At 38.9% G+C, this 25,710-nt stretch overlaps 2 protein-coding genes across 2 annotated transcripts in view; one reads left to right on the top strand and one right to left on the bottom strand.

Moving 5' to 3' along the window:
* The first annotated feature begins 745 nt into the window (after positions 1-745).
* Positions 746-17,521, top strand: CHORDC1 (cysteine and histidine rich domain containing 1). The gene is made up of 11 exons (XM_063394465.1): positions 746-1,408; positions 4,715-4,764; positions 6,776-6,832; positions 7,316-7,476; positions 8,063-8,163; positions 9,076-9,134; positions 10,149-10,219; positions 10,493-10,598; positions 11,677-11,796; positions 12,404-12,466; positions 12,984-17,521. Exons 1-11 carry the CDS (start codon positions 1,345-1,347, stop codon positions 13,125-13,127), a joined length of 996 nt encoding a protein of 331 aa, XP_063250535.1. The 5' UTR covers positions 746-1,344; the 3' UTR covers positions 13,128-17,521.
* LOC134549065 (N-acetylated-alpha-linked acidic dipeptidase 2-like) overlaps positions 13,206-25,710 on the bottom strand; it is a 41,777-nt gene continuing 29,272 nt past the window's right edge. The window contains exon 19 of the mRNA XM_063394464.1: positions 13,206-25,533. Within this exon, the coding sequence (XP_063250534.1) occupies positions 25,344-25,533 (190 nt within the window). The 3' untranslated portion in view covers positions 13,206-25,343. The remainder of the gene's footprint in view (positions 25,534-25,710) is intronic.

Here is a 25,710-nt window from a genome sequence, read left to right as displayed (position 1 = left end):
AACATTTCAGTCCATCTTCTATTTACAAGGCACCTACCAAAAAGAAACAATTAAATGCATTTATAGAGAGGCATTCTTACATCTCCCCTTTCTTTCCAAACTCTTACTACCACTTGCAGTTATATATTAAAATGCTTCTGGTAAATAGCAAGAGAATGGGGGTTCTTTGCTGCTTTAAACTACAGGAGGCCTCAACGGGAACTGCAGATCAGAAGGAAGCACTCGGTATTCATTGACTCAAACAAATGCGTATCTTTATGTGAGACACACATAAAAAGATGCCAGCAGACATCAGGCATCAACTCAAAAGTGTGCCAAAGTTCAGGGCTACATCAGAAGCAGTCTCCTGATTATCCTTTTTGCATTCTGCAACTCTGTTTTAAGAAGCAATTTTTTTGTTCATTCTGTGCACACATGCTTCAGGATTTGCCACATGCTAACAAACACCTAGGCAATCTATTTTTAAAGCTGTGCAAAAGATGTTTAACTAGGAGGAATCTCCGTAATTGCGTAAAATTGAAATTTGCGAAATTGAAATTTCGATGTCTGTAGTTATGTACTTAGAACAGTGTGTAGTAACAAAAGAAAGAATTGCTTCAAACTGAAAGTTTTAGACTCGGTATTAGGACAACATTCTTTATTGTGAGGGTCTGGGACAGCAGGTGCCCCATCCCTGGAGGTGTTCAAGGCCAGGCTGGATGGGGCTTGAAGGCCGTGGTCTAGTGAAGTGTCCCTGCCTATCGTGGCGGGGTTGGAACTAGGTGATCTGGAAGGCACCTGCTGCTGCAAACTATTCTATGATTTTAAACTCAACCTCTACAATGCACATGTGGAGCATATATAAGCTGGCAAGCTGGCAGGTGCAGCCAGGCAAACTTTCAGGGAACCAAGCAAACATGAGTTAGTGTTTTTCACAGTAGGTTTCTGACGCTGGTGTCTGCTTCAGTGCAGATGAGCCAGCCATTTAACACATAATACACACAAGCATTTATTTCAAATCAAACTCACTTGCAAGGAAAGAAAAATAAAATTAAAAAATAAAAAAAGGAAAAAAAAGTGGCAGAAATTCTCCCGCGGCCGAGCATTCACGCACCGCCGCGGCACCACTACCGGGCCCCCTGGACCGGCGCTTCCCGGGCCCCGCCGCAGCGCCTGCGCGGCCGCTCGCCCGCTCTCGCCGTTCCCCGAAGCTTCGTGAAGATTCCGGAAGGCTCCGGCCGGCTCTTTCCGCCGGGGGAACTGCCCCGCCCCCGGTGCTGCTGCCCGGCTTCCTCCCTTCCCTCCCTCTTCCTTCCGCCGTGCTCCGCCGGGCTCCCGGGCGGCTGGGCAGGAGGTGCTGCGGCCATGTCGCTGCTGTGCTACAACCGGGGCTGCGGGCAGCGCTTCGACCCCGAGACCAACACGGAGGGTGAGAGCGGCGGAGGGGCCGGGCGCGGTGCTGCCCTCGCTGACAGCGGGGCGGCCTCCGGGGCTGTGCGAGCGGGGCGGTGCGAGCCCGTCCCGGCGGGGCTGTCACCCGGCCCCGGGCTGCCGCTGCCCCGGGGACACGCGTGAGGGGCCGCGGCTGGCCCGGCGCTGCCCTGTGTGCCAAAGGTTCTCAAGGCCGGCATAGGCTTCTCTGCTGCGGGCCCCTGTGGGTGTTGCATTACAGTTACCAGCGGCTTTTTGGGTTTCTTGCTTTGGTTGGTTGGTTTGCTTCTGTTATTCTTTTTTTAGTTCAAACGTGTGGACTTGCAGCAGGTAATTAAATATGTCTGAACGGCACACGTGTGTCTGCTTTTCCAAGTAGCTTGAGCGCTTGCAGTGCTTCTCCTGTGTGTGCTGGGAATCCTGGTGAAACGTATTCAAAGCCGTGTCATGTGGGATTTCATAATTCCGCAGAGGCTGATCTCAGAGAAGGGTGATCAGAGTTTGCAGAAGGCTCGCCCTCACCTGGTTCATAAAGTAACTCTGTTAGTTGAATTTCTAGAATGCCGTCTTTGTGTTAATTTAATTTTTAGTGACCCCCAGGGTAGTAGGCTAACCTGTTCTAGCCTGTGCGTTTTCCGTGGTTTAGAACCATGGCAATAAAGAGGGTTTATTTTTTTGAGCTATGCGTTTTTGCATAGAGAGGGGTAATATATTGAGTTAGTAACAGCAGAAGCGGGCACAGTTGTGGAATGCTTACACTCCTCCACTACCATCCTCCACACCGCTTTGCCCCAAAAGGCAAAGCAGATAAGGGTATTGATTGTTTAAAAAAAAAATCCTATTAGGACTTTTGTGGCCTGGACTCGTTATAGAAGTAACACTTCTTTAGGGTTTGTGATCAAGCTGTAGTAAACTAGGTCATGTTGGCATGGCCATATGCTATCTCTGTGGTGCTTGGGTTGGGGCAAACAATTTCATGACAGGAAATTTGTTTCAGTCAGTGGCTGGAGCATGTAGTGGAATCACTGTCTCCTAGACTAAGGAGTTCTGAAGGTAAATGTAATTACTCACAGATTGCTACAGAGAGCCAGTTTTTGCATTTGGGTGACCTTTACAAATTTCTACTTTGACATTTTGTGAAACTACTAATAAAGTGCATTAAGGATGTAGCAGTAAGGTAATAGCAGTGTGTGCACGGTAGGATCCGTTTGGCTGTGAAATTGACATCAAAAAAGCTCCAAACAAACAAAAAGAAAAACCTGGAAAATTGTGGTATTTGTGTTTCCAAAAATTATCTGAGAGTTAAATGGCTTTGAAATACTTTGGTCTTCCTGGTAAAGGTATTAACAGCAGTGGAGAGGTAACTTGTTTTGTTGGGCTTTTCCGCTAAAATGTAGAATAGCAACCAAAGGCTGCAGCAATCTGGTCTTTTACAAATCAGAACTAGAATATGCTTTTAGCTGCCAGTATCCTAATTTTCCAGCTTCCCTGCCTAGTGAGAGAAGGGATGCTTCGTGCCAGATAAGAGCCATTGGACTTGGTGTGAGTGCAGACGAGCTGGTGTTTTACTGTCCTCTAGCAGGGACAGTGGTCCCACTGCTCAGTGGACAGATCCTGCTGAGGCACTGCAGAGCTCCTTGTCTTGGCATCTTTTCCCGTTGTGCGCGCAGGGCCATCAGGAGGCAGCAGCCAAGGGGGCTGTCATTTGCTCCACGATGTACCTGCTGCAGAGCAGGCTCCAGGGAGCGAGGAGAAAGGATTGCCCTTGGCCAGATGGACGAGCAGGCACTCGTCTGTGTCTGCCTTGAGCTGGAGCACAGCCACCACGGAGTTATTTGATTATGAGATGGTTGTGGTCTCTAAACCTGTTACTAACAGCATCTCTCCAGTGAAGAATTAGAAATATTCATTTAAGTCTTCTGACTCAGAAATAATCTTTGCTACAAAACAGAGATTATTTTTACCCTCGTGATGCTTCCTAATGACATTTTTTCATATATTGGAAAAGAAAAACCTCTACTTTTATTTTTATTTGATTTAACACCAAAGTCCTGGTCTCTATGCAAAATAACCACTTTTTTCTTTTTTAATTTTCCCATGAGGTTTACTAGCATTAGTTTTTCATCCTGAAACAGAAGGAATTGATAGAGGTTTATGGATATATTTGTAAGTCTTGCTGGAGGACTAATGTCCCAATATATGTGCCTTTCGAGTTAAGGTAGGAACTGGTGTCCCTTAGACTTTATTAGTGCTTTAGACTTAGGCACTGAATATAAAATCAAGGAAAATTATGCAAAACAAGGTTTCTTTAAAACTCTACATATTTATAAAAAATACAAAAATAACCAAGTGTGGGTTGGGTTTTTGCCTGTTAGATATCTATAGGCAGATTGCTAATAAAGTTATTTATCACTTTTTTTCTTTTGCTTCCTATTATGTGCATTGTTACTGTTTATGTCACTTTTAATTTTAAGTGTGTCTAATTTTGCTGTAAAGGCTAGAAGATAGTGTTAAGAGTCAAATCAGTAAAATACTATTCATGCAGTAAATGTCAGTGAGAAGTTACATAATCAGAGCAGTTTTATTACATGTGAAAGGAATACAAGTAAAAGAGAACAGCTGTGTAATGTTGATAAACATCTGTGAATACAACCACTTTCATTAATGGAGGTTGTGTTCCAGCATAGTGTTTGTACAGAATCTATTACTAATAAATAGTATTGACATGTCAAATTTGTGCATGGGGAGGACTAACCTTTGGGTTCAAGTCCTTAGGTGGCTTAGGCTACTACAAACACTGGAAAAAGAATAAGGTAATTACAGTTAAAATCATGAACTCATGATTTGTATTAAGAGACTTCTTTAATAGAAGACTTGTCAATAGAAAGGTTCAAATAGATATATTTGAAGCGGTAAATCAGTATTTTCTTTCTGTCAGGTAGCCATAGAGTCACCTCCTTACTTCTACAAAATTACCAGTAAGGCCTGATTACTTAGAAAGGCCAGGGCTGGTCCATAGAAAGTTTACTTGCTCCACATGGAAATAGTAGTTTGTCTTAGATACCTGCTTTCTAGTTTGTGTTGTATAATACTTAAGAAGGAAGACCTGATTATTTATGTTTAATACATGCACTCAGTTGTTTCTGTGGAATCTGGATTTTTCTGAGTAGTAATGTGCACTCGGGGAAGTGGGGCAGCTCATGGCATACATGAATTGCAAATGTGACATTTTTGCTGGGTTTGTGATCATATGAATAAAGATTCTTGGTATGCCTCAATATTAATAATAATCATTGTCTTCCAGATTCCTGCACATACCATCCAGGTGTGCCCGTTTTTCATGATGCTCTCAAAGTAAGTATGCAACTGTCCCTTTAAGTATTATCTTTTTTGTATTTAATCTTTTAAATTCCACATCTTTCAGTGTTGAAAAACTGATTTTCAGCCTATCATGAGCAACCCCGTGAAATTAGAAAAGCACAGTTAGTCATTCCTGAAAAAGAAATTAAAAACTCCACTCATACAGTCTAAATGCCATGCAAGTCTAGATGACTTGTTTCCTGTTGATTGACTGACTTTGGGTCTCTCAGCAGTTTAATTAGGTCCTCTAAATGGGACTGTGGAGCCATTGAGAGGTTTTATACTCTTTCAGCTAATTAACCTGTTTGGAATTCAGAGCAGCTGCTTGTGGTCTAATGTGGCCAGGGCACTAATGTGTATGTAACATTTGTCTGCTGTAAAAAGCAGTCACGTTCATTTAATCAGCCAAATGAGGATGTTCCTTTAATTGGGACTGGTCACCCATGCCTCTTATGCAGCTGCCCAGGATTCTTAGGCTCCATCTTCCATGATGAATTAAATATACCTGGGTCTCCAGCTTAGACCAACTGCACAGCCAATCCTTGTTTTTGTGCTAAACTATTTTCCCTCTTCAGAATCTACTGGATGTATCCAAAGTGCTTACAGGGAATCATTTGAGAGACAACTGCTGAAACAGTACTGGAAATCATTCTAATAATTTAATTGTGTGTAGTCAGAAATCTGGTGTCCAAAAATGGAGTCTGGTACTTTATTAATATCAGTGTAGCCTAAGTGACTTTTCTTAGAACACTAAACTGCCATTTAGCTGAGCTTTGAAGGGTTGTTTTTTGGTTTTTTTTTCCTCTTGGTACTTATGAACTATTTCTACTGGAAGTGCATCTCATTCCAAAAATGTGATGTCTTTTGGACTTGTGAAAGCTTCTGCATTTGTGCTGGGCAGTGTGTTTGCTGTGAGCTGTTGCTTATATTGCAGTACATGACTCTGGAATCAGCCATCATGTGCCACTGGCAAATTGGGATAAATACTCTTATACCAGATACTTTGCAGTTGCTTAGACTGTGGTAATTTTTTTTTTGTAAAAAATTATAGCTGTACTCAGAGCACAGTACAAAAGTCTTCTGCGTAATTATAAAGAGAAGAATTATACAGTTAGCTCAAAAACTTCGGTTTACTCCCTTTTTGTCTACATATTCACTGTTCATAAACAAGTACCACTTTCCCCCTTTTCCTTATCTGTCTCTTGACCTAATTAAAAATTTATCATAATTGCAAATGACCATTTTCTTCCTCCTGTGAGTTCTAGATAATCTAGATGGCATGATGAACCTTCTCTGGTTCATCAACTGTGGAAATGGTTAATGTTTTCAGGGTATTTTGGAATCACCTATCTAAAACCCATTGTGTTGTAACACTTAAGCTTTCAAAGCAGTGTTGCATTAGTCAAACTGTTGCCTCTAATAAGGTGCTTTGAGTTCTGAGATATATTATTCACAGTGGCAAGGCAATTTGCTCTAAAATTGAATTTCTGGTTTCTATAATAAAAAGTGCTCTTGACGGATGTAGTTGGATAGCTGTGCAGTGCACATATCCACCTCTGTTGGTGGGAAATAAGCAATTGAAAGATTTGGGTGGTGCTCAAGAAAAGAAAAAAAAATCCCTATCATTTTTGGAAGAGGGCCTGTGCATTGGGCCACAGGTGAGCCTCGTCTCAGGTGTGGTATTTGTTTGTTTTGCTTACATGTTACTTTATGAGATGAAGTAACATTTCTGTTTGCTGTTGTACAGAAGTGGCACCTGACTTCTCATGGAAGTATTGTCTCACATTTACTGAACTCTCTGATAAAGGCAGCATCAGCAAACCAGAAGACTTCTCTGGCTTTTAAAAATGCAGATGATAATACTGTCCACAGAAGGGAAGAAAACAGTTGCTAATTTTGATGTGCCACATCTTTTAAAGGAATATAATAAATATTTTGCTTCTTTTAAGCTATTGTCAAGTCTGGTACTCATGCCTGTGGTGTTTCTATTCCAAAATGTTTGTAGGGTTGGTCGTGTTGTAAGAGGAGAACAACAGACTTTTCTGACTTCTTAAGCATTGCGGTACGTACTCACGATTATTTACAGTTTTTATACTTGTCATGTGGCAGTGATTAATATTAAATGGTACATGTGCTTACATGTTTTAAATTAACCAACTTCTATTAAAACTGCCTTAAATCTTATATGCTCTATTTTTCTTCATATAATGCTAAAGTCAAGGCTCATTTTCAAGCTTTAATTGCTAAAATTATCAAAATAGGTTTTGATAGAACCACTTGCTAATAAAGAAGGATGGTTAACATTTGTTGCTGCTTTGCTTGACTATAGAAAGTATGCCTTTTTCTTTTAACTTATGTCCAAAATGATAATATTTCCACTTTAGTGGTAGGGTTTCTTTTGCAGCCAGTGTTTAGAGTGGGCTGAAGGAGAAGATGGAGCTGAAGAAATGAGTCAAGAAAACTTGTTGCAGTTTTTGTTAATTTTTCATGCACGTGAACTACACTGCATTTATAGATAAATAAAAACATATGCTTTCCACAATAGGGCTGTACCAAAGGTCTCCATAACAGTGAGAAGCCTCCTGAGCCTGTTAAACCAGAAGTCAAAACTACCTCTGAACGAAAGGAGCTAGCTGAACTGAAACCCAAATTTCAAGAGCACATAATTCAGGCACCAAAACCATTGGAAACAATTAAGAGGCCAAGGTACGGTATATGAAACTTATGGTTTTCCAAATTTGTAGTCAGTTGGCCAAGTTAAAGCTTGCTTGGTTATTCAGTGTTGTACATTTTATATAGTGTAGAAATTCCAAAATCAGCCTTAGAAGACCTTGGTTTTGGTAGCAGTAATGATGCTATCTTAAGCTTCAAAATACGAGAAAAGAATTCTGGTTATGACAAAGAAGTACCTGATCTTTCAGCACTTAAATCCACAAGGAGCAAAAATTGAAGTCTATAACCTCATAGCTTAAAATGCCACTAGAAGCTGTGTTAAGTGTTTTAAACAGTAATAAAAAAAATTGGGGTGCTTATATTTAGATTCCTTAGTATCAATGATTTATTTTTATTTTTGTAGAGTTTTTAGTATTTCCAGTTGAAAGCCAAGACTGCATTCTAAGTTTCTAGTCTGTTTTTTTCATAAACACTAAGGCTTGGCATTTACAAATGTAATTTGTTTGTTGAAGGGAGCTTTAAAAGGAATAGCTTTGTAGGAAGATTCAAAGTTACTACTTTGTCTTCTGTAAATTCTCTCTCATAAAATAAATTGACACTAATACATGGACTTTTTTAGCCCAGATGAGCCAATGACAAATTTGCAGCTGAAAGTGTCAGCTTCCCTGAAACAAGCTCTCGATAAACTGAAACTGTCATCAGAAAATGAAGGGAGAAAAGGTAAGGAGACAAGGAGTTTAAGTAGGTATGTGATGCTAAGTGTCACATAAATAAATTCTGAAGTGATAGTTACCTGTAATTATGTTCTTTTTCTTAATAATCTGGGAAATACTTTCCAATCCAGGGAATGATGGTTAAAATACAGTTGTGGGTAATATGGAGCCTTGGTTGTCAGGAGAAGTACATTCTCCTTAGTATTATTTGAACTGTGTCTTTTCTAAGATTTCCTGGTTAGAGTGGACATAATGGGAACCTCCATTTCTGAATGGTGACTGACAGAGTTACCAAGAAATGAATTTTACTCCCTATTGTTGCAGAGACAGTATCATATAAAGCCTTCATAAATTGGTAAAATTCCTCCAAAGAGTAGTTGGTTCTCCCTTGTCTGTTTTTCCTCTTTCTTCTTCCTACATTTTATTTGGAATTTGGTTCCAGAACGACACTGCTCCTTAAGAAACTTTATAATTTCAACCTACGCTTGTGGCTATTTTATGCTCTTTTGTTCTTGTGCCAAACTAATTTAGCTCTTCTTTCTCCATGGTATCCAGATTATTTCCTTGTGTGTATTTATAGACAGCAGTTGAATCCTTTTATGTTCTTAGTTTTACAAAACTGAAAAAGATGAATGATTGTTCGCTTCCCCTGTGATTGTAATGATCCTCTTCATCCTTTTTTATTTACCCCACTTAAAATGTGTAAAGATACAGAGCCTAGAATTTGATGCATAGGTAATACAGCTTTTGGAATGTTTCTTTGTGCCTCTGGCAGATTTCAGTGTCAGGCAGAAAACAGAGGCTTGAAGAGGGAGATTTTTCTAATCTGCTCCTTGGCTCATTTTAGTTCTTAATAAAAGCAAAGTGTTCTGTAGATTATACAATTCATTTGCTATTTTCTATAATATTCTGTTTACAGAGGACGATAGTGATGAAATCAAGATTGGGACGGCATGTAAAAATGCAGGCTGTTCAAAGGTAAGTGGGTCAGTTGTACTCTAAATCCAGCTGCTCAGCTGTGAAGTGAGCAGTTTTGGTTTACTGTGTGCTACAAGTTAATTTGGAAAAGGCACAAAGTCCACTGGGTTTAACAAATGCACATTCGATAACACACTACATTATGAATGATATGGACAAATGTGAGTTGTTTGCAGAAGATCAAAGATTTTTTTTTAAAGCTGTCAGGAACTTCTAAATAGTAAGCTTGTCAAATCCATGGTACTGTTGTGTTTCAACTTAACATATTCAATATAATATTGGTGAGAGGTGGCTTACTCATAACACTTGAGTTGCTCTCGATAATCTGTGTATAGATCAGAAGCATCTACAGATCTCACCTGTTAATGCTTCCTGCTAGAAGAATTAAAAAGTCAGTGTTTTAACACTTCTAGCACCAATATTAGTCATTATATTACGTAGTCAATTAAAGTGAAAGTTACACTGACATGCTTGCATTGTGCAAAATGGGATAGTAAGATTTAAATAGCTATTTTACCTGGCAGATTTTGCATTATCTACCAAAACTCTGGTGGGAGGGGAACTTTGGCAGTCTTCGTGTTGGGAAGAACTGATCTGATATTCAGTGGCTAAGTTGTATATTGTTGATTTTACTTTCTAATGAGAATACATGTGTTTTATGAATGATAAATTTAATTTATTTTCAAGTTCTTGTTTGAATGGTCAGAGTACCTCAAAGACAGAAATCTCTGAGGATCTGCAGTGCCGTTTATGAGCATAGATGGTGTCACCATTGATGTGTGCCACTGAACTAACGCAAAGTACAGCTTTTTAGCAGTGCCAGAAAACCATCTATGAAGGAAGGTTGAATGGTTACTTTGAAAAGCTAGCCCAAGCCATTAGATATAGATTATTTACCCAAAAGCTTTGTTGTACTTTGATCATTATTTCTGGTTTTTGTTGTGTTTTGTTCTATTTTTTTCCTTGCTCCAAATCCTGTGACAGTAATACACTTAAAATGCTTTGTCCCACCAGACATACGAAGGACCACACAGCACAGAAGAAGTATGTATATACCATTCTGGTGTACCTATATTCCATGAAGGGTTAGTATTCAGCTAACTTCCATTTTTGTACTATGTTCTGTGAAGGGTTAGTATTCAGTTAATTTAAGGGTTTTTAACTAGTCTGTTGTGTGTTCGTGCTTTCTTTGTAGATGTTGCCTTGATTTATTCTGCATTCCGTTTTCAGTCAGAAATGGCAATGCTTGACAGGGGTATACTAAAGTAACAGTAATACTGCATAAAGAGAAAATTTTAAATGTTCACAATAAATAGTGTCCTAAATATTGTTTGTTAATGACTTTGCAAACTTTCAAGGATGAAGTATTGGAGCTGTTGTAAAAGAAAAACTTCTGACTTCAATACGTTTTTGGCTCAAGAAGGTTGCACAAGAGGAACACACGTATGGACTAAAAAGGATGCAGTAAGTAGCATTAAGATTGCATTCTGTAACTGGCCATTCTGAATTTGAAATACTGAAATGTAGTTTGTAGCCTGATCGAGTTCTTACTGCAGCTGAGCTATTACAGATCACTACCTCTGACATAATGTTAAGGGTGCTGTACACAGCAGGAAAACTGAGGAATGGAGTGTGAGGTAGTCTGTGGTACAGGTATGCTTGATTCTTTAAGAATGTTATAGAATATGATAATGGATCATAACACTTGAAAAATATTATTTGGTCACACGATGGATACAGGTGAACACAAAGTTCTTATTATGAATATATCATCTTTGCTGAGGCAAAATGAGTTTGACACTGCAAACATCAGGAATGCTTAACAGAAGAAAATAAAGATACGTTATAAAAAGTGTAGTTTTGTTACCTCATTTTAGAACAATTGCTTCACAAATCCTTTACTTCCTTTAAATCTTAAAATTGCTGCTTGCTTTGAAGATTTATATTTTTGTTCAAAAATTATTTGCAAGTGCTGAAAGTAGTGATTAAAAAAAAGCTGAAGTTGTGAGCTTAAAGCAGGAGAGTGTAGAAAAAGTGAGTAAAGAATTTACCCACATTTAAAGAAACCATGTATATATTAACTGTATGTGTGTTGAGATAATGGGCTTCTATCCAACAAGGATTTTTTTACTTCACCTTTTCATGTTTATTTTGAGGGTTTTTTCACAGTTTACTTCTACGTCAGAGAACAGAGGGTAATAAATCTTTTTTGCAGAAATATATGCAGGAAGCATTCTTGGAGTCATGGCATTCTTTCTCTTCATTCAGTTCCTTTCTATAACCTGCTGGCTAACTGTAGTCTTGGAAAGGAAGTTGATCAACCAAGTAACATTTTTTTTGTTATAGTTTGTTTGAGAGGGAGATACTGAAATACTTAGTAAAAAGAATTGCATGTGCAGTCTTGCAGTCTCCTGTGAAGGTGAAATATAGTGCTTTATTAGCTATGCTAATTGGCTATTAAAAAAAGTCCTGGGCGTTTATGCTGTTAATCTTGTAAAAAAATATTCTAATTTTTTTTTTCTGTGCCTTTTTCCTTACATAGAGTACAAAAGTAGTTCCATGCAGACATGATTGGCACCAGACTGGAGGAGAAGTGACTATTTCTGTATATGCTAAAAACTCTGTCCCTGATCTGAGCTACGTAGAAGCTAACAGCACAATGGTGAGCCTCTACCTGAAGATCAGCAACTTGAACTTAGGAAAATCTGTTCAGCTTTATTTACAAGGCAGAATTAGCATAAGACTCTTTTTTTGAGTAACTGCTTTTTCTTGGCATTTGTGTTTGTTCAAGTATGTTTAGTTTTTTTCTCCCTTCTGTTTGGACATCTGGCTTTTTTAAAAGCAATACAGCATGCAAAAAAAAAAAAAAATCTGTAATTTGACTTCCATAATTAAAACCCGAGTGTGATGGGTTTGCGTCACCGTCTGTATAAGTAATTAGAGTCATCATTTAGTATTTGACTAATGTAATTTGATACCATTCTTCATTGTATGCTGTCTCACAGCTACTAATATTAAACAGGTGTTAAAATGCTTCTTTGATTTCTTTCTCTAAAATGACAAGCTACCAATGGTCACTGTTGACTTCAGCTGTATCAGAATCTATTAAAATAGATATTCACTTCTATTTCTGGGGGACGATTTTATCACTTTGGTCATTGTAGGATCCAAGTACTAACATGGTATATTCTGTTTAAACATGCTTGACGTGTCAGATGTTTTATTACCATGATAAAATTTTCTTTTTTTCTGTTGTTTTTGCTTTTAAGGTAAATATCCATATTGTATTTGAAGGAGAAAAAGAGTTTCATCGCAGTGTAAAGTTATGGGGAGTAAGTATAAAAGTATATTTTCTATTAGAAAGAAACAAACAAAAAAATAAAACAAAAAACCCAGAGGGAAAACAAAACATAAGCCTTTAGCTTCCTGTCTTTCAAAATGGTTTAGTTTTCCTCATTACTCTGTTTTGTGAAAGAATTTTCATTGCATGACATTGAATAATTACATTTAAATCTGAATATAATTACCCCAGAGATCCAATCTGACATCATAGTGGGCACTGCTTTGTACAGAAGGTGGCCTTCCAAGGAACTTTTTCTGATCCCAACACCATGGTAGTGGTGTTGCAGAAAACTCTTGCTTATGTATGTTAGCTAATGTAGGTAGATATGCGTAGGCATGTGTCTGTGTTACAAACATTCCATAACTTGGGAATGGGAAACAGCTGACTTTTCAAGATACCAGAGGGATCTTCGTCTACCTGAACATCTGCTGAAATTTAGTGATGAGGTACTCCTTAATGTCTCTCAGTCTGTTAAACTTTAGTGTGAAATGCCTTTTCCGTTCCAGGTGATCGATGTGAAGAGGAGTTACGTGAACATGACCGCTACAAAGATTGAGCTCACTATGAGAAAAGCAGAGCCCCTGCTGTGGGCAAGTCTGGAGTTACCAGTATCCAGCACACAACCAAAACAGGAGAGTTCGGATCAATAACGATTCCAAGAGACAAGTTATTTCCCATGATAAAGTGGTGACTTGCTACTGTAATCAAATATTTAACTTTTATATAGATTCCTTTTTTTTTAATGCTAGATCATCTGTTCCCTTCTAGAAAGAAATTTGACGCACAGTAAATGGGGGTGTAAACTTGAAAGGGTAGCGGTTATTTCTGCTCTTGTTCCCATGGGTATGTTTATGTGAGATGCAATGTCTCCATGGGAATTTAGAGTAAAACAGCTATTGCCCTTTGCTTGCAGCCTTCCCTACCATGCACTGACTATCCCAGTAGATGTGCTTTCTGTTCACAGTGGGTTTCTTTGTTTTTCAGCTGTTCTGTTTAGACTGGATGCATTCAGTAGCCCGTGTTAAATTCAACACTGTTATGAAGCATACAGTATGCAGATACAAAAATCTGAGTTTGAACTGATCAGCATGTTATTCCACATCTAGAGTAAAAGGTTACATAAACAGAAATACAAAGTTGTACGTTTGTAGACTTCCGTGTTCTGAAACGAAGGTTTTTTTCAATACCTGTTGGCTATGGAGGGATTAAATAATTGCTGTTATTCCAAGGATTTCAGTACTTGGCGACTCCTGCTGTCTTTCGTGTATCAAAGCAGATCAGGTTAAAGTTAAAAAAAAGGTGGCAAGAAGGGATTTTTTTTTACTGCTTTACATTTGCTATTTGAATAATTAAATATAAAAGCAAATGGACAGAGAAATAGCTGTATAACTTAGCATTTCAGCCGTGAAGAGTATGCAAACAGCCAAGTTTCATAAAATTACCAAAGCGCTGTACGTATTTGACAGCCTTTAGAATGTATAGTCTGTCCTATTCTACAACAGTGAAAATCTCAAGACTCTTCTCATAGGTGGATATGTGTAGTAGGAGAAGCCAGGACACACTGTAGGTGTCTTGATAAAACAGTTGCCACATAAATGTGTGTATCTCTTGACTCTGAGGATGGTCATCTAAGAACTGCAGTTACATACAGGACAAATTTTAAGAAAAACAACTGCTTTAAAATGTCTGTCTTAAATTTTAATTATATCAAAATACTTTAAAAGAATACTGTATCTTTTAAGTAAACCCTAATTAGAAACCAAGACTGTAGTTTTGTTTTCAGTTCATCAGTAAAGGTATGTGGCTGAAAACAGGGTAGCTGTAAAAATGAGATTTTTTTTTTTTTATCCAAGCAGCAACACACACAGTAATGTTGCTTTCCATTTCTGCTTGGAATAATTTCTTAGTTTTGGCTTGCAGCCGAAATAAAGATGTTTTCCTATAAAAGTAATAAAAAATGCACACCATTATTTATTGTGCCTAATGCTATCTATGTAAACAAGAGGTCTTATGGACTGTTAGAATGTATGGATGCTCATCTACCAGTCTTGGCAGACCTGGAATAGTGTCAGGAGAAACACAGGGTGTAGTAAAGGCAATCTGAAGTGAAAGACAGATTTTTAAGAATCTTGCTGTTTTCCATTAAGTATGATTTGACTTGAGCTCAGACTTCTGTCTCTAACAATACTTGAAGTCCTACTTCATGCTTAAAGTAGTAGGAAATACATTACCAAAGAAACCATCCCTGAACACCAAGAAAGTAACACTGGTGATACAAATATATATATACATGTATACATATAAAAAATTGTTTTGGTGCTTCTCTGCCTTCATTTCAAGATCTTTTGTGCTCGATTACTTAGTTTGAGCATAGTTTTGTACTTCCTTGGGCCCTTCTAAAAAATTTCAGCTGTAGGTTGTGCTGTATAGATTCTGTTAACTTCTAATAATGCCTTTTTTTTCTTTTTTCTTTTTTCTTTTTTCTTTTTTCTTTTTTTTTTGTAATTTGAAAATGTCAGGCACTGCAAAGTGATAGGGTACAAGCTTATAAAATGTGTGCCTGCCAAGTGGTCCTGTGAAAATTGGACAGATGTTCCTGGATGTGTTCTGAACCAACAAGTGGAGTACTTCTTAGTATGACACTGAGAACATCAGTGGATGAAAAATTCTAGATAGCTGTAGCTACTAGCATGCCGTCTGTGTTTGTGTGTGCAGAACTCCGAACTTGGACAGCAAAATCAGCAGTGCTTAAATGCCAGGATAAAGTTCTTGTTTAACAAGCAAGTTCAAATGTATCTATCCATATGGATATATAAATATCCTAAATATGTTTAAAAATGTGGAAAACATATTTTCACTTAATTTGCATCCTCATGTGCAGTAGGTTTACATAATGTAAAAACCATTTTAAAGAGCTACATGGAAAATGGAATTCCTTGGCAAAACGGAATTTGTGTTTTTTAAATAAGTCATATTCTGCCTTAGTGCATTACACCCTAAGTGGAGAGAAATGTGGATGAATGGACCATCTGCTGTAAATGCTGCAGGCTTTGAGATCCTGTAACTACTTGTTACACTCTTAATTTCAAACTACGTTCTCCTGGTAGCTTAGTCACCTTGGCCATAAGTGGGAGAAAGCTCCTGTAAATACAGTCCCCAATTTTGCTTTTGTTTTTTATTCCTTCCTCCTGCTCTTCTCCTGTTGTTCATACTTTTAGCACATAACTAAAGATACTTCAGGTGTTCTATAATGACTCCCCCCATCAGTGGCAATACAACCACTTTTAAAACTTACCTGTTTAAAAAAGCAAGCAAAGAAGAACCCATAAAAACCCCACCAGCGTTGGTCAGGCAAGAAGGTATAGATTTTACAATAACAGCATAGTTTCTGTGGCCTGGGATGATTTTCAAAATAGATAAACCTTCAGATGGCCTAGACTGCCATAAACTGTCAGTTTAACTGCAGCAATTCTTAGCAGTTTTTTATAACCATATGTCTGCATCTATCCTGAAGCTGCAAGAGCTGTATCCCTCACTGAATTTGTGTGTTTTGAGCAGTTCCTCACAGGCTTCAACACATCAAGGGTTGATTGTGGTGTTTCATGCAATGACATCATGCATAGTGGTAGCAGACACTTCGATGGAATGTTGGCTTGGCTGTAACTTTTATTAGTAAGTGTGGAGAGAAGATGAGGCCAACTGTAGTGTACTAAACTTGTGTACTAATCATGATTGATGTTTTCCCAAAAGCAAGATTTGTCAAGTAAGCAAAGTGGTTTCTGATCACAGGCTTTCACCTGTCTTGTAATGTTACACTAAATTGCCAACCAGTATGAACAGGAATACTTGGTGTTGAATTTAGCCTTTTTTCATGCTTTCAGATGTTGTGCTGTATTTATCCAATTGACTAAGTTGATACAGTCTAACTCTATTTTTATAAATAAGTGTTTAAGAGCTGAAGTGTGTTTCAGTATGGGATTATGTGTTACACATGTAGACAAGCATGTTACATGAGTCAGAACTGATTGTCCAGGTGCATATAAAGCTTTACCTTCAGGATCCCTTTATAACAGGAAAAATTGCATGGGTATACAAGTTTGTGACAAATCTTAATATTTTCTCTCAATAAGGCCATTTTCCTATCTAACATAACATATTTTGTACTTAATATTACATCCCAGGTAACAAGTGATAGGATGAGAGGAAATGGCCTCAAGTTGTGCCAGGAGAGGTTTAGATGGGATGTTATGAAAAATGATTTTCATGGAAAGAGTTGTCAAGCGTTACAACAAGCTGCCCAGGGAGGCAATGCGGTTACCATACCTGGGGCTGTCCAAAACATATGGGTATGGCATTTAAGGACATGGTTTAATGGTTAATGTGGTGGTGCTACTTTGGTGGTTGGTGATCTTAGGGGTTTTTTTAATCTTAACAATTCTATGATCTTGTATCTGTAATAACATTTCTCAGAGGAATTGGAAGTTAAGTGGAATGTTAATACACTGCTGAGCACAGGGCTGATTGTCTACTCTGACTCGTAGGTCATGCATGGCATTGATACAACTTGACAAAAAAATCTTCCATTGGATGGTATTCTGGATTGTGTACATTACCAAGTCACCATTTCAGTAGTTTAGGAATTAGTTTTACTAGGAATTTTGCCTTGGAAAAAAAATATACCTGTTCTACATAATGATGCATTTTTGGCTTGCATTCTTTAAACATGGCACGAGTACTGATTAAATAAATACTGTACCTGTTAATGATTGGTCTTTCCCAATTTGCTGCTAATTTTTTTTTACTTCTGTGCAGGAAGGAAATAATTTTTAAAGTAATGAGTTATGTGTCTGGAACACTGTTTTAGGGTAGTGATAATTTTCTCATGATAAGAGTCTTGAATTGCAGTTGAAGAGGAGATGACTTTTTGCATGGCTGTTTGATTCTGCGCATTCATAAAACTTCAATGCAGAAATTAATCTCATGTCTTCATGCTCTAGTTTTTTCTAAATGTATTCAATAAAATTCTTATTACATGCTGGTTGCATTTGGGGTTGGTTTTCGACTCCTTTTATTATGGGTGAGAACTTCCCTGTTAGTTTGCAACATGGTTGTTGAAGTAAAATGTAAGTGGACATTTTCCACATGTGAGTCTATACAGGAGGGAAAAGGCATCGCCAAGGGGTTTTTTTCCCCACCTGTAGTTCCTTTCTTTGTTTATTGCTTTCTAATGCTACAGCCCAGTCAGGATATGTGAGTTTTGCAGAAATCTGACTGTGATTATCAAGATGAGGGCCTGTCTCACTCACAGAAATAGTTCGGTTTAAGAATTTTGAGCTGTCACAAACTTAATGGAAGTGGAGTAATTCTAGATACAGTGGCTGTTTCTAAAGTTGCTGAAGGTCCTGTTGCTTGGATGATTTTTTTTCTGGTTTCTTGGAAAAAGAAGATACTTTTCAAAACCTCTGGCATTCACTCAGTGTAGAAAGGGGTTCACCTCTTTAAGCCTTATATCTTCTATGGTATATGAATACTTGGTGTTTTCCCAGAGTTGGGGTAGATGTTTTAACCAGAGGGGGTAACCAAAATATTGTCACAGACATTACAGATTGATCCACAGTCTTAATGACTGTTAAGCAAAAAAGGAAGTATCCTTTTGAATAAAATATTTTTGTTACCTACTGGAAACAGGTATTTGAAAAGTTCATTCTTTGTCAAATTTTAAAGAACACTGCCTTGCAAAAAAAAAAAAATTCATTTAAAGGTACCTGGAGGCAGATCTTTTGCCGTACAATGATCTATGAAATATTTTTAGTCCGGAACCCTTGTTCTCTGAAATGTGATTTAAACCTATGATGAATATTGATACGCAATATTACTGCTGAGTTCCATGCTTGGGAGAAAACTAACCTAATGTGCTTCTAGCCTAATGTGCTTAACTTAATTTGTTCCTCCTTAATTGGAAATCAGGCTTGTGTATAAGGAGGCTGAGTTGATACAGTGTGCTTCTATACCCCCAGGGACTTAATTTAGGTTTTTTTCAAGGGAATGCCTTGTAATCAGGTTATATCATTATGTACATAAACAACCCAAATTTTAAATGTTCTGCCTGTAACAAAAGCAGTTAACATTTGGAGTATCTGCTCATGAGCAAAACCTACAATAAAGAGGTAGTTTAAGTTCTTTAACTATAGGTTTGTGAACTGGAAGCTTGTTGACTCTTCTGTTACCAGAGTTTTACTTAACTGGATAACTTAAGTGGGATGCTTGTGCTTTCCAAGAGCAATTAACAGCTGTAAATAAGAGAAGGTTGGTAAAATGAATGGAGGATATTGAAATGTAGTTGAAAATAAGCTTTTAAGAGAGAAAGATTGTCACATGTTTGTTGAAAAATAATTCAGAGAAGACATGCTAAGGATAATAGAAAGCAACAGCTCTCAACTGCTAAACTTAACAGTGTTTTATACTTTTCTCCCATACCTTTGTAGGGGTTCACCTTGCTGTGTGAACATAGGGCCATGGGTCAGTGCTTCTTTTGCTGTTACTCTTCCTCAACAACATTTTACTTTACAAACCAGCCAATTAAATTTGTTGCGTTTATTATTAAACAGTTATATTGGCACACATTGCCTGAAGACTTGGGTATGGTTGGGACTGCACAATGAAACGTGGCCTAAAATTCAGTGTGGTTTAGTGACAATACCCAAATGCTGAGTGCATAATTCTTAAGCTAAACATGTGTCATTTTAATGAGTTCTTGTATTTCACAATTGTATTTTATAATGCACATATGTTTTACCCTATACTGTCCCATAATGGTACTTTAATAAGCATAACTATTCAGGAGTATATTGCAACCTGCAGCATTGTGTGTCCTCCCTTTTCCTCCATGCATTGCAGGTGTTCTTCACTGAAGTTGGAAGTATGGTTTTGTGCAGACTGAGCAGTTTCTGTGAGAGAGCTAACAGATTTTGCCAGAGCTTATCCACATTCTGGTAATTGTTTTAGTACAAAATGAAGTGTAGTGCTGTCTGAGAGACACATGCCAAGTCCTGCAGTTGCATTCGGAATCCTATACAAATATCTGGTCCTCAGGCAGGTTGTTTTTTATCAGACTGCAGATGACAAAAATGATACTTGCAAAACCAAAATTCAGTCAGGCTGAAATGATTTGAAAATACAGACAGAAAAGCTGGATTAATTTCATCCATTTCTCATGTTTACCAGGACTCAACACTTAAGTGTGCAAATGACTATGGATACATAGCTGTTTTTAATGATTGTTCTTTAAAAAACTTGGGACCTCCCCCATGTAGTCCCCAGGTGCCGATCTCTGCTGACAGTTCAATGAACCCAGGATTCCTGTGGCTGGCAGCATGGCAGAAGCTTCATTCCAGCTCTGCAGGGTCCCAGAACCTGCCAGGCTTGCTTTGTCTGAACTTCTTTTAACCTGTCTGTAGCTTTGTTCTGGCATGTTTGGCTGTTAAAACTTTTCTCAGATCCAGTTGGCTATTTTCTTACTTGGTTCACTTTGTTTCTCATTCTGTAGTTGCTCGATGTAGATACATGCTTTATATAACTACTAAAACTAAAGCAGATTCACTTTGTGGAGCAACTTACTTCTGATTATAGTGCCATGTTGCAGAGGATACATGCAGGGCCCTTGTAAACTGGGGCATGGGATGTGTTGTAGAGGACTGCTGACATGGGGTGATTGGAGAAGGGGCACTTCTAGATAATGCACATCCGAGATAGATAAACAGTTCATAAATATTATAACTCTTTTTTATTGAAATGTTTGTTCTAGCCTTTCTTTTTCTTTAATAAGAGACTAATCATTCTTTGATCACACAGTTAAGATTTTGAGGATACTCAACCATGAACCTGCCTTTACCTAGGAAGTGTGTTTCTTTCTGCCTGTAATAAGACTGGCAGGATGTTTATATTTGACTCCTCTGCCATGGCAGAGGACAACACTGTCACTGCTGTCAGTACCCACACTCCTGTAAGGGTAGTGCCAGGATGATGTGGTGTGTGCTGAAGAGAGCTTTAGTGCGGGCAGGAGGTGTCCAGGCATGCAGGCTCTGGTGGAGAGTATGGAAATATGACTACGAGACAGAGCTGAGCAAACAAAAGCAGTGCTTCAGTAGGAGGGTGTTGGTTCCAGAAATATCTGAAGGGATGAGTGACCTCAGAGAGATCTAAATCTTTCAGTCTCAGTGTTCACAGCTGACCACACTGTGTCCTCTGCCTGAACTCCTGCTTCTTACAGGCTACATAAGGGTGTGTTGTCACAACAGTCACTGTGTCCAGCAACTGTGACTTGGGTTTCCTTCTAGAAGTAGGGCCAAGTTTGGAAGTAATGTGGATAGCAGCATCAGGAACACGTCAGCTGCACTGTCAGCAAGCTAGCAAAGCACATCTGGGGAAGGTGCTGTGTAAACTTAGCAAGTCTATTCTTATCCAGTACCCTCCTGTGAAATGCTTTTCTATTATTGCCTCTCCTGTTCTTTCCCTTAATTAAAGGTTGGAACATGTTTGGAGTTTATTTGAACTATGTCCACCCCTTCCTGCATGAGGTGTGTAACAAAGCACTCTTACTCCTCCTCCTCCTCCTCCTCCTTGATTCCTTGAGCTCCCCAAGCTGAAGAAGATGTTTAAGGGTGTAGCATCCATCAGGAGAAGCACTGTCAGTGCTGACAGGAACATCCCTGACTGCATAGATTCTAACTGGCACAAGTGTCGGTGGTGTAATGGGAACAATCTTTTACCTTAACAAAGACTGCTTGCTAAATTCAGCTCCTAATGGTTTCTCCAGGGACCCTTTCTGTCAGCAGGTGCTGTTTAGTGAGGAACAGAGCACTTTAGTTCTGGTCTGAACAGCAGAAGCAAGAGTTTTATATTCAATTTAATTAATGTTGTCTTCTCTGCTCTGCCACAGGGAAGTTCATGATGTTCACCATCATTCAGCTTTTTCAATATTGCTGTAAACTGTACACTGAAATCCCATGAATTAAACTAGAGGAATTTAGAGAGGAAAAAAACAAGGGATCATGCTGAGTATATCCAGTTTCTAGCAGCTGCAGAGAGAGGTCCCCAGATGAGTTTGACACAGTGTCACCTGGAGATTCCAGCACCTGGGGTTGCACAGATTTCTTTCCAAAGGCAAACCAAAAGTATTTCAACCATAAGAGGATCTGAATCATGGGATTAAACAAAGGTTTGGGTTGGAAGGGACCTTTAAATGCCATCCAGTCCTATCCCTTTGCCATCTTCAACCAAATCAGGTTATTCAGAGCTCTAACCCTGAATGTTTCCAGGGATGGGGCATCTACCATCAATCTGGGCAACTTGTTCCCATGTTTCCTCACCTGCATTGTAGAAATCCTTCCTCTGTCTAATCTAAATTGACACTTTTTGAGTTTAAAACTATTACCTCTTGTACTAATGCAAAAGGTCCTGCTAAAATTGTCCCCAAGCTGAAATAAACATTCAGGCACTGTCCTTTTGGAACTGGTTTTCTAAAGTTGCAATTGACAACCCAAATATGCAGTTGATACTTGGTTCATCCACGTTTATTTTTGCTAGACTGTTCTTTAGCTCCAGTCTAGGATGATGGGCTGTGGTTTCTCCCAGTTGTAAGATTCACTGATTGCTTCAGCCAGTCCGAGATAAGGAACTGGGCAAATGGAATCAAGGAAGGACAAAGTAGGTGATCCAGTGTTAGCCATTTGTGAAGAGAGTATGAAAAATTCCCTTCCCACACTTTAAAATTATGGGGAGGCAGAGCTATGCTTTGGACTGGGGACACAGTGACAGAGGCTGGTTTGCTTATCTATAGAACATAAGATTCTGCTCCTTGAGGAAGGAAAGGCAATTAGAGCTCTGAGTAACTGATCCTTTCAATAACAAGAGTAAGGGATTTTGTGGAAATTCGTTACTATAAGACATTTGTAAGTGGTTTGGTTTCCTTATTTATAAGGGTTTGGAGATCACTCACCCTCAGTAGAACTTTATGGACAGGAATGGAAATAGATTTAATCTATTTTGTATACTTCTCAGGATGTAGCTCATCATGATCAATCTCACATCCACACAGTTATCAATTAAGTTGACAAGAGGAACAAAGCGATCAATGCCAGCTGTGCATTCAGCCTGCTGTGAGCTGTAATTTATTCTTACAGCTTCAAACTTCACAGGGAAGCAAGGAGGGATTTTATGTTCTTTTGCAGCAGCAGGGTAATAGCACAGAACCTCAAAGGCTAACTCCCACTGAAAGAGTTGTGTTTACTGGTGAAACAGTTGTTCACTGGTTTATACATTTCTGTAAATGAAGGAAGAGAAAGTTTCATCAAATATTTCTTTTCAATGAGGAAACTCCTTCTTTGCCTTATACTCTGATGATCCTACAAGCAGCAACCACTGACAGATCCAAATTTGGCTGCTGCTCATAAGGAAGAGGCACTAATGGCTTTTTTCTACCATTTAAATATCCTGACCTTCCCATGGGGACACATTCACTACTGCCCATTGCAGTTAATGTAAATTATGGTGGAGCAGGAAGGGCACACTGTTCGAAGAAAGAGAATAAAACAACCCAGTGCAGTTATGGGCCAGTCACATCATTGCAAGACATCCTTATGCAGTAGCTTCAGCTACAGATGTGGAGATTTACTTACTGTGAGTGTCCCCAGTCAGGTAAAAGTAAAGAGAACAACAAAAGTGTAGCCATTGTTCACAGGGTCATAGAATGGTTTGTGTTGGAAGAGATCCTCAAGATCCTCTAGTTCTTACCCCCCCTGCTGTGGGCAGAGACACCTTCTACTAGACCAGGTTGCTCAAAGCTCCATCCAGCCTGGCCTTGAACATTTCCAGGGACATGGCATCCACAGCTTCCCTGGGAAACCTGTGCCAGTGCATCACCACCCTCACAGTAAAGAATATCTTCTATTCTAAGCCCACCCTCGTCCAGTTTGAAGCCGTTCTCCCTTGTCCTATCACCACATGCCCATGGTAAACAGTCCCTCTCCAGCTGCCTTGAAGCCCCTTCAGATAATGGAAGGCTGTATATAAGGTCTCTCCAGAGCCCTCTCTTCCCTAGGCTGAATAATCCCAGCTGTTTCAGTCTTGTCCTCATGGGAGAGATACTCCAGTGCTCTGATCATCTTTGTGGCCTCTGGACTTGCTCCGACAGGCCCACATCCCAGTTATGTTGGAGCTTAGAGCTGGAAGCAGCACTCCAGGTGGAGCCTCACCAGAGCAGAGGGGAAGACTCACCTGCTCTGTGCCCCAGCATCAACTACTCCTGTCTCGTAGGTGTGGGCTAGCAAGGTCAGTTTTGCACTCCCATTTCTCAACAGAAGAAACTGGAAGTGTAATTTCCTCCTCATGTGCCTAAGGGTTGATTTGCAAAAAGCAATTGAACAGTAAATTTTGGAAACAACATCCACAACTACACAATTTTTTGTCTTTCATGGAGGCTTATTAGAAGTAATGCTAGTGAAAGCCTCTCTTCTTGGTAGCATATATCCCCCAAAACAACTTCCCACAGGAAGTTTTTTCTGGTTGCCTTGTTTGAATTCAAGGCATCTGAGATGAGAACAACAACTCTGACTTGATTCTCTAATTCTGTCCTTTTTAGTACCACATCTGTTCTAATCCCCATAAAAAAAATTAAAAATATTATTCCCACAACCTGGTGCAATTTATGGTTGTGAGAAAAAGGGTATTATTTTGCATAAGAGAAGAAATTCCTTAGTGTCTGTTCCCACAAGCTGAAATGTGATTCAGTAAAATTCTACCAATTTTATTAGGTTTTAAAGCATGTAGATGAGAATTAAATCTAAAGGGCAAATGAAGCAAGATTTTTTTTTCTCTTTATACAAATTAAACAGTTTTGTACAACTGGCCTTTTCATGCATTTCAGTTTCTCTTTGAATGTAAAATCTAATCCTGGTGGAAAACTCTTCAGATCTTATTTGAGGAGAGAATTATCTCAAGCCCCAAGCTAATAGCAACAATATCCTCCAGCTCCTTCAGATGGGAAAAATATGAAAGAGATTGCAAGGGAAAAAATAAGAACAAAAGCTGCCATGGGTTTGGAACTAGAGAAAGTGCCAAAAAGAGCAGGGAAGTCAGCTTTTGGTTATCCCCCAAAATCTTTATTTTCCAAAGTGAAAATAAAGGAGGAAGATGCATAGTGACTTTTAGAGGATTAGATGTGCACTCCACTGAGAACATGCTTTTGGATTTCTGCATATAAGCTGCTGTTTTCCCTGATTATCAAGAATAGCCAGTACTGCTTTGGCAGTCAGTAGGAGTCACTTTTTTTAAAGGAAAAGAAAACAAATCAGTGTAAAGAACATTCACCAGTCCTGCAGAATAGATTCTGAAATGCCTTTGGTGTCTTCTATTATAAAAGTAATTATCAGAACAAGAAAAATGGACAAGCCAAGTATTACATTTTTTTCTGTCAAAATGTGTGCTGTTAACACTGCTGTGGACAAAATTTGTAGGTAGCTTGGCAAATAATTGTTTTTTTGTAACTGTATGTCCAAAACAGTACGTCCTCAAAATTGGCAGATCTCTCAGAAAATTCTAATAGGAAACTGATTGTTCCTGCTTCCCCCTCTTCCCACTTCTCCCCGCAACCAAATTTGCTTCTATCCAGGGCTGTTCCTAAAGCTACAGTTCTGTCAGTACCAGAGGTGCAGCAGTTCCTTGCTCAGGAGCTCTCTGGCACACAGAGCTCTGATCACCTACCATGTGGTTTGGGAGGCCGGAGACTCAGGCAGGGAACACGGGGCCACTGCAGCAGCCTGACAACTCCCTGTGCCAGATCTGCTGTGTGAGTTTTCAAAGCCATCATCTTAGGCCACTTCCTTCAATGTTCCTGCTGCTGCCTGCACAGTGAAGGCTGCAATGGAAATCTGCCTCTTCACTTCTTCCCAGGCTTCCTGTTGATCAGCTTTGCTTTCGATATCAAACATGGCATCATAGATTCCTGGGAAGGATTCTCCTGCATATTTGTTGTGGCTGCTTGGAGCAAAGATAACATGTCTGTGGGAAAAGAAAAAAGGCAATTATCCTAAATAAAAGAAGCTATTAATGGGGTGTGTGTTCATTGTGTGTGTGTACTACATAAAGCAGCTATGAATCCCAGGAAGATCAGAACTTACTAAATACACAGGAAATTGGTCTTTAAAAGGACAGGAGCAGTCCCAAGAGTAAAATCTA

The sequence above is a fragment of the Prinia subflava genome, chromosome 3 (assembly GCF_021018805.1).
Source record: "Prinia subflava isolate CZ2003 ecotype Zambia chromosome 3, Cam_Psub_1.2, whole genome shotgun sequence".
NCBI classification, from domain to species: Eukaryota; Metazoa; Chordata; class Aves; order Passeriformes; family Cisticolidae; genus Prinia; species Prinia subflava.
The sequence above is the reverse complement of the archived record's forward strand: the minus strand, read 5'-3'. Positions and strand labels throughout refer to the sequence as shown.

Bases quoted from the DNA above. Each gene is read 5' to 3' on its own strand.
- CHORDC1 (XM_063394465.1), top strand. From the start codon at position 1,345: ATGTCGCTGCTGTGCTACAACCGGGGCTGCGGGCAGCGCTTCGACCCC. The intron at 4,765-6,775 runs GTAAGTATGCAA...AAATGTTTGTAG, and splicing joins TTTTTCATGATGCTCTCAAA to GGTTGGTCGTGTTGTAAGAG. The intron at 10,599-11,676 runs GTAAGTAGCATT...TTCCTTACATAG, and splicing joins TATGGACTAAAAAGGATGCA to AGTACAAAAGTAGTTCCATG.